At 39.2% G+C, this 12,382-nt stretch overlaps 1 protein-coding gene across 1 annotated transcript in view; it reads left to right on the forward strand.

The window, feature by feature from the left end:
- INADL (InaD-like (Drosophila)) overlaps nt 1-12,382 on the forward strand; it is a 475,627-nt gene that overhangs the window by 19,122 nt on the left and 444,123 nt on the right. Inside the window, 5 exon segments of the mRNA XM_011988948.1 lie at nt 2,140-2,196; nt 2,299-2,465; nt 5,510-5,704; nt 8,204-8,343; nt 10,335-10,530. Coding sequence (XP_011844338.1) covers nt 2,175-2,196; nt 2,299-2,465; nt 5,510-5,704; nt 8,204-8,343; nt 10,335-10,530 — 720 coding nt within the window. The 5' untranslated portion in view covers nt 2,140-2,174.

Below are 12,382 nucleotides of genomic sequence, written 5' to 3' on the forward strand. Positions count from 1 at the left end.
CTCCACCGCCCAGATTCAAGCAGTTCCCCTGCCTCAGCCTCCCGAGTAGCTGGAATTACAGGTGAGCGCCACCATGCCTGACTAATTTTTGTATTTTTAGTAGAGACAGGGTTTCTCTGTGTTGGCCAGGCTGGTCTTGAATTCCTGACCTCAGGTGATCCACCCACCTCGATCTCTCCAAGTGTGGGATTACAGGTGTGAGCCGCAGCATACCTGTAATTTCTTTTGAGCTATAGATGACTAGTAAAAGTCTGAGATCATTTGTACAGCTTGGGAATTTTTCTTTTATTTTTTGTTGAGATGGGGTCTCCCTTTGTCACCCGGGCCAGAGTGCAGTGGCATGATCATGGCTCACTGCAACCTTGACCTCCTGGGCTCAAGCGATCCTCTCACCTCAGTCTCCAGTGTAGCTGGGATTATAGGTACAAGCCACCACACCGGCTAATTTTTTTTGTTTTTGTAGAGATGAGGTTTCACTTTGTTGCCCAGGCTGATCTCAAACTCCTGGCTTCAAGTGATCCTTCCACCTTGACCTCCTAAAGTGCTGGGATCACAGTGAGCCACTGTGCCTGGCCTGGTTCTAAATTTTGATAAATATATACATCTGTGTAAACAGTACCCCCTTCAAGACACAGAATGTTTCCGTCACGCCAAAATAGCTTCCTTGAACCCCTTCCCAGTGTAGGGGAGGGAAAATAGCTTCTACCCTTCCAAGTTTTCGGTTGGGGCCCCTGTAATAAAAGGTAGATTAACAAGAGAAAAACATGTAAACTTGTTTAATGTAAGTTTTACATGACATGGGAGCCTTCATAAGGAAATGAAGACCCGAAGAAACAGTAAAACCTGAGTGTTTTTAAGTTAGATTTGATGAAGAAGGAAGAGTTGTGGAATGTGATAGGACAGAAAGGGATATGAGCTAAGAGGAGTAAACTGGGAAAAACTTAACAAGGCCTGTTTGTTCAGATTCCTCTGGGTGTTCCTCTATTTCTATTTTTAAATTTTGAGACAGGGTCTCACTCTTTTCCCCAGGCTGGAGTGCAGTGGCTCATAGCTCACTGCGGCCTCATCCTCTTGGGCTCAAGTGATCCTCCTGCCACAGCCTCCTAAGCAGCGGGGACTACGGGTATGTGCCATTATGCATGGCTGAGTTTTTAAATTTTTTGTAGAGATGGGCTCTTACTGTGTTGCCCAAGCTGGCCTCAAACTCTGGGGCGCAAGTAATCCTCCTTCCTCGGCCTCCCAAAGTGCTGGGATTATAGGCATGAGTCACTGCACCTAGCCACTCTGTCTTTTGAGATTAAGATGCTGCTATCTTCTGGGTATAGAGAGGACACCTCTCACACAAGGATCCTATGATCTGCTTCAGGGGAAGTCCTTTCTGCACCTGCTGTTTCTCAGATTCCTTCAGCTTAAAATATGCAACATGCCAACATGTCATATTTTGAGAGTAGTATGTTCTGAAGCCTGTCATGGTCAACTCCCTATCACCCTGCCCCAGGTAAATTTATCTATAATTGTAGATTAGTTTTGTCAGTACTTGAACTTCATATGAATGGAATCATACAGTGCAGTTTGTGACTTTTTTGGGTCAGGTTTCTTTTTTCAACATACCATTTTTGAGATTTATCCTTGTTGTGTGTATCAGTAATTTTTCCTTTTCATTTCTGAATATTATATACCATTTGTTTATTCATCTGTTTCTAGACACTTGGGTTTTATAGTTTTGGGGTTTTTATAAATAAAAATGCTATAAACTTCCATGTACAGGCGTTTTTGTGAGCATATATTTTCATGAATACTGCGTAAGTATTTGTGAGTGGAAGTGCTGGGTCATATAGTAAGTGTATTTTTAACTTTATGAGAAACTACCAATTTTCCAAAGTGGTTGTGACATTTTACATTTCTCTTAGCAATGTACAATAGTTCCAGGCACTTACAGCCTCGACGCTTAGTATTGTCTGTTTTAAAATTTTAATTATCTTAATGGGTGTGTAGTGGCACCTCATTGTGGTTATAATTTGAATTTCACTGAGTGGAGTCTTGATAAAGAATGTTCTTGAGGTTTTCCTAAATTTTTCTACAGGATTATAGCCATATACAATTGAAATTCATCTTTTATATTTTTAAATTTTTCTTTAGGTATCTTTAAGAGTGATTGAAGGGAATAATTCAAAATGCCTGAAAATCCTGCTACAGGTATACTGGATATATTGTTCTATAATTTAATTAATTAATGATTTTAAAATGGAATCTCAGATGGGACTTAACTATTACTCTACTTATTCATCTTAACCCAAGATAAACTGCAGGTCCTGCAGGTACTTGATCGCCTGAAAATGAAATTGCAGGAGAAGGGTGACACATCACAGAATGAGAAGTTATCTGTGTTTTATGAGACACTAAAGAGTCCTCTCTTCAACCAGATACTCACACTTCAGCAGTCCATCAAGCAACTGAAAGGACAAGTAAGTTACCCATCAGTTTTACATTAATATATGTATTAATATATTCAAACCATCGAAGAAAGATAGAGGAGATAGACAAAGACAAATTATCTTTAAGGACTCAGTTCAGCAAAGAGGCTGTATTGGGACCTGTAATCTATAACCTGTGGGTAGCACTGGCATAGACAATTTAGAAATGTCGATAATCAATTTTTTCTTTCGCAGCTGGGCGTGGTGGGTGTACCAGTAGTCCCAGCAACTCAGGAATCTGAGGTGGGAGGATTGTGTGAGCCCAGGGGTTCCAGGTTGCAGTGAGCCATGGTCATGCCACTTCACTCCAGCCTGCATGACAGAGTTGAGACCCTGTCTCTCAAAAAAAAAAAAATTGTGTTTGGTTTTAGAATATGGTTTTTGTACTTATTTAAATATGTAAAGGTCAGATGCTTTGAGAATTCTCAACATCATCAAAATTATAAAATAGTGCTTAACTTAAATATATTTTCTTTTTATTTTGAGACAAGGTTTCTCTCTGTCACTGAGGCTGGAATGCAGTGCTGTGATCCTAGCTCATTGCAGCCTTGACCTCCCATGCTCAAGCAATGCTCCCACCTCAGCTTCCAGAGTAGCTGGGATAGGTGTGTGCCACCACAGTTGGGCTAATTTTAAAAAATTTTTATAGAGACAGGGTCTCCCTATGTTGCCCAGGCTGGTCTCATACTATTGGCCTCAAGCAGTCCTCCTACCTCAGTCTTCCAAAGTGCTGGGAATATGGGCATGAGCCACCTCGCCCAGGCGTATTTTCTTTGTGAAGTCTTTTTTTTTTTTTTTAAGTAGAGACAGGATTTCACCATGTTAGCCAGGTTGGTCTGTATCTCCTGACCTCGTGATCCGCCCACCTCAGCCTCCCAAAGTGCTGGGATTACCGGCGTGAGCCACCTCGCTTGGCCTGGCCTGAGCCAACTCGCCCTGCCGAAGTCTTTTATCTAACAAGAAGTGATCATGCCCTTATAGCACAATAGTCACGCTTCTCTTAATTATCAAATATTTATTGTCTTTCATGCATATTCTGATTAAAAGTTCCTTGGAAGCAGGATACCTGGTATTTAAATATATAATTGTGTTTCCTCTACTCATTTACCACACTATCTGGACTCTACAGGCTCTAATACATCATTATTGAGTAAGGGACACATATCACCTCTTCTTAGAGGGGTGCAAATTAGTAGTTGTGGGATTTTTTTGTTTGTTTTTTTGGCGCTGAGATCGAACCAGAAATTGTTTTAACTCTCTTCTTGGATTCTTTGTTTTGGGGTCAGAGTTGGCAAATTACTTTTAAATCACCTGTTCTGGAAGCTGAACTTGAATAGTAGCTATACTATAGATGACATTTGGGCAGAATTTAAAACATAATTGGATCTAATTTATCACAGTTAAGTGAAAATTTACAAAATTTGGGAAAAAATGGTTTTTGCTGATAAACTAAAATGCTTGCCCATTAAGTCTTTTGTGAGTGATTTGTTTATAGCCAATTAAGGATTAAACTCTACACGTGTGTCTTTCTGTGAATTGCTTTCTTTAGACCAGAATTTATACCCTAATTTTAGCACTGCCTATATTGATGTTTAGCTTTCTGTATTTCTCTTGGTCATAGAATATCACAATAGTGAATGCTGCTGGTAGCAACTGAAATTGGCAAAGATCAGCAGAAATCTATCACATTTGTTGGACTAAGAGTGGATGTAACTAACTACCCTATCCTAATAGCAATTCTTTATATTTGTATAGTTTGCAGTTGTTATATGCACAGTCATATTTTATGCATTGGACTGTGTAATCCCTGTAGCCAGGGTTTTTAAAAATTTTTTCTCTGAGGTTTTATTAACATCCCTTTTTTTTTTTGAGACAAGAGTCTTTGCCTGGGGTAGAGTACAGTGGTGTGATCATGGATCATTGTAGCCTCGACATCCTGGGCTCAAGCAATCCTCCCACTTCATCCTCCCAAGTAGCTGGGACTACAGGCATGTGACACCATGCCCAGCTAATTTTTGTATTTTTTGTTGAGACGAGGGTCTCACTATGTTGCCCAGGTCTTGAACTCCTGGCCTGAAGTGGTCCTCCCACCTTGATCTCCTCAAGGGCTGGAATTACAGGTGTGAGCCATCACACCTGGCCTAACATTTATTCTTTTTTTTTTTTTGGAGCCAAAGTCTTGCTCTATCATCCAGGCTGAGTGCAGCGGTGCAGTCTCGGCTCACAGTAGCCTCCACCCGTGGGGTTCAAGCGATTCTCCTGCCTCAGCCTCCCAAGTAACTTGGAATTGCAAGTGTGCATCACCATGCCCATTTAATTTTTGTATTTTTGATAGAGATGGGGTTTCACTACTGACATTTATTCTTAATGTTACCTTTATTCTACTGTTTTGGCAGTTGTATACCAATGATATTTTAAATTATGTCCACCATAATTACATGATTCTCCTCTTTCTACCAATGTTTAAGTGGCTCCACGAGTTACTTACTGCTAATCTTGAGTAAGTTACTTAGCCCTTGTGTGCCTTAGTTTTTATGCTCACAAAATGGGATAATGATATCTCATCAGACTGTTGTAAGAATTAAGTGATAATACCTGTAATCATCCCAGTACAGTACTTACTCATAGCAAGCACTCAATAAGTACAGTTATTATTATCGTTATGTACTACCTGTGGATCTTTTGTGGTTCCCCACATGGAAATGTATAGATAAATGGAAAAAGGTTTAGTACCTTACACTGTTATATGACTGGATGCATCTGTATATGTGAAGTGTAATAAGATGTCAGTGTACAAAGTAGTGGTAGAAAGCAGGAAATAAGAACAAATTTTAAACTATTAAACATTTTGTGTAATACTAAATTTAAAAAATTTCTAGCCTTATGAATACACAGATTTATCTATCTTTACCTTATTTCTTTCCCATGTATATATTTAATGTGCAAATTATACATGTAATGGTCAAAATATATTTAATAACTAGAAACAGTTTTTCTATAGATTTCTGTTGATGATTCTTTTTTCTCTCCAACAGCTCAACCATATACCCTCAGATTGTTCAGCCCACTTTGATTTTTCTAGGAAAGGTTTGTTAGTGTTCACAGATGGTTCCATTGCTAATGGAAATGTCCACAGGCCCTCTAATAACTCCACTGTATCTGGGCTATTTCCTTGGACCCCGAAGTTGGGAAATGAAGACTTTAACTCAGTCATTCAACAGATGGCTCAGGTAAAGTTGTATCTTCTCATGGAAATATTTAGCTTCATTTCTCCTGTTTTAGTTTTACAAAGGAACTTATACTCATTATTTTTGCTGTAAGATGTGTTAGTATGTATTTTGCTTGCTTGCATTTTTATATTGTTAGGAGGAATTGACACCATTTTCTAACCTGTGTGTTGAAAATTTATTGGCTTAAAATTACATAAGGAAGGTATCCATGTGTGGTAAGGAGAGTTTTTTAAAAAAAAAAAATTAACATTTATTTTTTTGAGATAAGATCTTGCTAAGGAGAGTTTTTCGACAATGACTAATTGAATGCATCTCTATTCTTGTTAAAATAAGATTTTTGGCCAGGCGCACCGGCTCCCACCTGTAATCGCATCATTTTGGGAGGCTGAGGCGGGCGGATCACTGGAGGTCAGGAGTTTGAGACCAGCCTGGTCAACATGGCAAAACTCTGTCTCTACTAAAAATAGAAAAATTAGCTGGGCATGGTGGTGGGCAACTGTAATCCCAGATACTCAGGAGGCTGAGGCAGGAGAATTGCTTGAACCCGGGAGATGGAGGTTGCAGTGAGCTGAGATTACGCCACCTTACTCCAGCCTGGGTGACAGAGCAAGACTCTGTCTCAAAAAACAACAACAAAAAAGAAAAACCCATGATTAATGAAAATTAGAACTAATATAATTTGGAAAATCTAGAAAACATTTGGAAGGGTAATCCAGTTGTAGCCCCTAATACCTATTAAAAATTAAATAAACAATTAAAATTTTGGACATGTTAGTTTTATGTATGTTCGCCTCGACCTTCAAGTGCCATTAAAAATGAAACGAGGTTTGAGCGTGGTGGCTTTTTTCTGTAATCTTTGGGAGGCAGAGGCAGGAGGATTGCTTGAAGCCAGGAGTTCAAGACCAGGCTGGGTAACATAGAGAGACCCCCATCTCTACAAAAATAAAAATAAGAATATAGTCAGACATGGTGGCACTCACCTGTAGCTCCAGGTACCTGGAAGGCTGACGTGGGTGGATCACTTGAGCCCAGAAATTCAAAGCTATAGTGAGGTATGATCGCACGACCGAACTCCAGCCTGGGCGACAGAGCCAAGACCTATCTCTTAAAAAATAAATAAATAAATAAACTTGAGTTTCAGTGTTAAATAGAATCTGTTCAAGATGTGATAATTAAATAATATTCTGGTCCTAGTTTTTGACTTTATAGATCTATCCCTTTCTTTTTTTCTGCGCTGTTGCCCAGGCTGGAGTGCAGTGGCGCAATCTTGGCTCATTGCAACCTCTGCCTCCCAGGTTCAAGCAATTCTCCTGCCTCAGCCTCCTGAGTAGCTGGGACTACAGGTGCATGTCACCACGCCTGGCTAATTTTTGTATTTTTAGTAGAGACAGGGTTTCACCATGTTGGCCAGGGTAGTCTCGATCTCCTGACCTCGTGATCCTCCCACCTCAACCTCCCGAACTGCTGGGATTACAGGCATGAGCCATCATGCCTGGCCACTTCTATCCGTTTCATCTAGCAATTATTTTTATGTGGTGCTGTTTTTAGTTGATTACATTTATGAAGTTCTCATGTTATAAGTGCAGTTATTAACTAAAGCAATAAAATACCTGGCTGTCACAAGAACAGTTCTATCTGTTCTTACAGGTAGAACCCATGTAAATGGTGGCCTTTTCAGAGTCTTTTGAATTTACCTAATAAATAGAATATCAATTAATCAACGATAGAATTAAAAACAGAGCCCTGTAAAATGCAGCTGGTTCTGACTTCGGCTAAATACTGGCATTTTTGATATATCTAATTTATTTTCCTCATTTAAAAATATATTTTGCAACTGGGCACTGTGGCTCACATTTGTAATCCCAGCAATTTGGGAGGCTGAGGCGGGTGGATTGCTTGAGCTCAGGAGTTTGAGACCAGACTGGGCAACATGGCGAAACCCCGTCTCTACAAAAAATACAAAAATTTGCCAGGCATGGTGGTGCATGCCTATAGTCCCAGCTACCCAGGAGGCTGAGGCAGGAGGATCGCTTGAGCCCAGAAGACAGAGGTTGAAGTGAGCTGAGATCATGCCACTTCACTCCAGCCTGGGCGACAGAGCGAGACCCTGTCTCAAAGAAAAAAATAAAATAAAAATGTACTTTGCATCAAGAGAATTTAGGGAAGTTCAGTGTAAAAAAGTAATTCAGAATTTACTATGGGAAAAGGCATTTTTCTCAGGAGTTTCCATCCAGCTTGGGATTCATCTCATAATGTGAATGAAGTGTGAAAATACCTCTGATTCCCTGAGGTTGCAGAACACTGCACACACTCTCTCTTATGCTCTACTGAAATAATCAAGTGAGAGGATTTCCAGAAATAATTTATTACTGAAATGCTGAGTTTATGTGGTTCTTAGGGGAAGCTGCTTTTATGCTAAGCAATTTCAGTTCTGCAGACAGAGTATGTTGGTTAAATATACACCACTGACTTTTTTTTTTTTTAACGCTCCTTCATTAGGGCCGGCAAATTGAATATATAGATATAGAACGGCCTTCATCTGGAGGCCTTGGATTCAGTGTGGTGGCCCTCAGAAGTCAAAATATGGGAAATGTTGATATCTTCGTGAAGGATGTCCAGCCAGGGAGTGTAGCAGACAGGTGGGGAAGCTGTTTATTTTCACTTTGCTAATTGTTTCCTGATAATTCTGACGACTATTATAAAGAGAGTGAAAAACTAGTCATAAAAACAGTAACAACAGCAGCTAACACTTGCTTTAGTTTTTGCTGTGCATTGTCAGGCCTTTCGTGAATATCCTCCTGTACCCCATGGCAGCAGTTCCACTATATAGGTATCATCATTCCGTTCTATTGATGAGAAAGCTGAGATTCAGGGATTCAGTGGTCAACCTATAGTCACAGAGCTGTTAATGCTGAAGCCATGATGTGATTCCAAGACCGTCTGACTGCAAAGCTAGTACACTATTTCCCTCTCTTACAGTTGAACATGATATTTTAGCTACGGACTGATCAGTAGGATAGGAATATTGAAGTTCTCATTCTGCATATTATATTGTTTATTATTCTTAAGATTATAACAACATTTTGGTGGTCATGTCACTCTACCTGATTTATTATGCTTATTGTCAATTAAGAGGCCTCTCAAGTCTATGTTATCTTCCATGTTGTATTTGCTTTTATGTTTTAAGGGGTATTTGCAAGCCTTTTATTTTGTCTCTGTTTGATTTCCAGTCTTTGGTTTATTATTCATTTAATAAGTCTGCTATTCCAATGCATGTGTTAGAATAATAGCAACAGTGGCAGTATATTATTATAAAATTCTTAGTCGATAATACATTTTTGAATTCACATTCTCCATTCATGGGGGATTAATTCTAGTGTCCCCAACTCAGATTTCAAACTTAATAAGTTGCCATGACTTTGCATCTTTATTCTGACATCTAATGCAGCATTTCTTCAAGAATTGTGGTGAGAATGGGTAAACAGGAAGAGGAAGAATATCAGTGGTGTTTGGGAGATAATAAAATCAAATACCGTAAACCAGGACAGAGTAAGTCCTAGGCTATCTTTAGGATGCACTTTGGCATAAGAAGTTCAAGACTGTGCTTCAGAATCTGACTCTTGATAGGATGCTAGGCTTATCTAGACTTCAATTCCTTAATATGTAAAATTTACTAAGTACTTTAAAAGGAAATTGTGAGGATTATGTGAGATAATGCATGTAAAGCACTCAACATAGTACCTGACTCATGATAAGTGCTCAGTAAATACTATTTTTCTTTAGAGATTTTGCTAATTTCTTTTAAAAAGAATCTTCTTACCCTGGTTAGCAGTTGGGAGATTGGTGCTTGGGAGAGATTATAAGGGCTCAGATTGGCCGAGCTCAGTGGCTCATGGCTGTAACCCCAGCACTTTGGGAGTTCAAGAGAAGCCTGGGCAACATGGCAAAACCCCATCTCTACAAAAAATACAAAAATTAGCTGGGTGTGGTAGTATACACCTGTAGTCTCAGCTACTTGTGAGACTGAGGTGGGAGAATCACCCGAGCCTGGGAGACTGAGGCTGCAGTGAGCTGTGATTGTGCCACTGCACTCCAGCCTGGGCAAATAAGAGTGAGACCATGCTCAGATATAAATTTGGAAGTAATCTCTATGAATTTTCAAGGAGGGTTTGGCCTCTGTTGATAAATGTTGGACAAGTAGACAGTGAAGATGGGGTGAGAGGAGGTTATTGGTGTAGTTGAAAATATCGTTACCCCAGTGTGGTATGGGTAGAGATCAGATTGGAAGGGGTTCAGGAGGTTTGGGTTTATGCAGTAATGGAGGCAGTGTCCATACTTGCAAAACCTTGGCGATGGGGTCCTATAGATTGTTTTTGTTTATTTTTCTAGGCAGATGGCTTTTAAAATGTGTCCATGTGTTTAAGGATGTACTACCAAATTAGGTAATTAGTTAATAACTTCTGTGAAAAACACTCTGAGGAGCTCTGTTATATAATTAACTAATTATTTGATAAATGTCCTAAGTGAAGTAGTACCATAGGCAACAAACTGCTTAACTTGAATAATAGATTTTTTAAAATCAGGTTATTAGGTCACTTAAAACAAAAATTTCTTTTCTTACATGATTAAGGGATCAAAGATTAAAGGAAAATGATCAAATATTGGCCGTTAATCACACACCATTGGATCAGAACGTTTCCCATCAGCAAGCAATTGCATTATTACAACAAACCACTGGATCTTTGCAACTGATTGTGGCCAGGGAACCAATCCACACAAAAAGCAGTACTTCTAGCAGCCTAACTGATACAACTCTGCCTGAAACAGTGAGTTGCAAATTTGAAAAAATACCTAATTTTGAATAATGCCATTGATTGTAAGAAGTGTAAAGACATTTAGAAGGTGTCGTTTTACTTTTCTTTTCTTTTCTTTTTTTTTTTTGAGATGGAGTTTCGCTCTAGTTGCCCAGGCTATATAGTGCAGTGGCCAGATGTTGGCTCACTGCAACCTCCGCCTCCTGGATTCAAGTGATTCTCCTGCCTCAGCCTCCCAAGTAGCTGAGACTACAGGTGCTCAGCATCACTCTCTGTTATTTTTTTTTTTTTTTTTTTTTTTTTTTTTTGAGATAGAGATGGGGTTTCATCATGTTGGCCAGGCTGGTCTTGAACTCCTGCCCTCAGGTGATCCACCTGCCTCGGACTCTCAAAGTGCTAGGATTACAGGCGTGAGCCACTGTGCCTGGCCCATTTTACTTTTCATAGTTAAAAAAGATGATCGTATCTCTGAGTGCAGCATTAACATGTTTAAACAAGAAGTTTCATGAATGTTTTTTTTTTCTCTTTTCAATGTCCTGTGGGTCTCTTTGTTTAAGATTATTATTTAATATGGAGGCCAAATTGAAGTATTAGGTGTAATTTATTTAGTGATGGAGAGTCTTGTGTTCCTTGGTGATGTAGCCAATTAATTGAGAGTTTTTATTAGAGATTTACTGTTGAGTGTTTAAAGTAAGATTTGATTATTTATTTGAAAAATATTATTTTTGAAAATTATGAGGGGATTTATGACCAGATTATTGATATTGCAAAATTATAGCAGGCTTTTTTTCATGTAAAGACACATATGGAACAATTTTAAAGAATAAAAGTATATGTCTCTTTTGGGAACCCTTGAATGTGCTTTTTAACATTTTACAGATTTTGGCTTGCATTGTCAGAATGCAAACTAATAAATCTTATTTTCTTATAACACTAAGTGCTAGCTGACTTATTTAATTTTTATTCATTGGGACAAAAGAAAAAATAAGACTGTCTTGGTACAATACAAGGTCACAACAAAAATTAATGTATAGGCATTTTCCCTATTGTAATCAGCAATATTTGTACAGCAGAATTTACATAATAAATACAGTGAATAATGTGGGGAATTGTTTAACGTATAAAGAACAAGAGCTTTGGAGTTAGGCTTGGATGCATTCAAGTCCATTTCTCCCAAATCCTAGTGGTGTCACACCAGGCAGATTCCTTTACCTCATACCTTCCTTTGAAGGTATGATGTCTAGTTCTCAGAGATGTTGTGAGGCTGAATGAGAAGGCATGTGAGGCACCATGCCTGGTGCTGCATACATGTTCTGTGAATATTGGCTGCTATCAGCTAACATTAAGTCAGGCATATTATTTTAGCAAACTTTCTTGTTTCCCACATAGTAGATGTTCTAGACATCAATTTATTAATCTCAATATTGCCTTTTTTTTTTTTTTGAGATGGATTCTTGCTTTGTCACCCAAGCTGGAGTGCAGTGGCGTGATCTTGGCTCACTGCAACCTCTGCCTCCCCGATTCAAGTGATTCTCCTGCCTCAGCTTCCTAAGTAGCTGGGGATTACAGGCACATGCCAACATACCCAGCTAACTTTTTCATACTTTTAGTAGAGATGGGGTCTCACCATGTTGGCCAGGCTTGTCTCAAACTCCTGACCTCGTGATCCGCCCACCTTGGCTTTCCAAAGTGCTAGGATTACAGGCTTTAGTCACTGCACCCAGCCCTCCAATAATGTTTTTTATTTAAGACTGCATAGTAACTTTGCAATTTAGTATAATAGAAAAACTGGATGGGTATGATGGTTCACACCTGTAATCCCAGAACTCTGGGAGGCCTAGGCAGGAGGGTCGCTTGAGACCAG

Source organism: Mandrillus leucophaeus, unplaced genomic scaffold, assembly GCF_000951045.1.
Source record: "Mandrillus leucophaeus isolate KB7577 unplaced genomic scaffold, Mleu.le_1.0 Scaffold341, whole genome shotgun sequence".
In the NCBI taxonomy this organism is placed as follows: Eukaryota; Metazoa; Chordata; class Mammalia; order Primates; family Cercopithecidae; genus Mandrillus; species Mandrillus leucophaeus.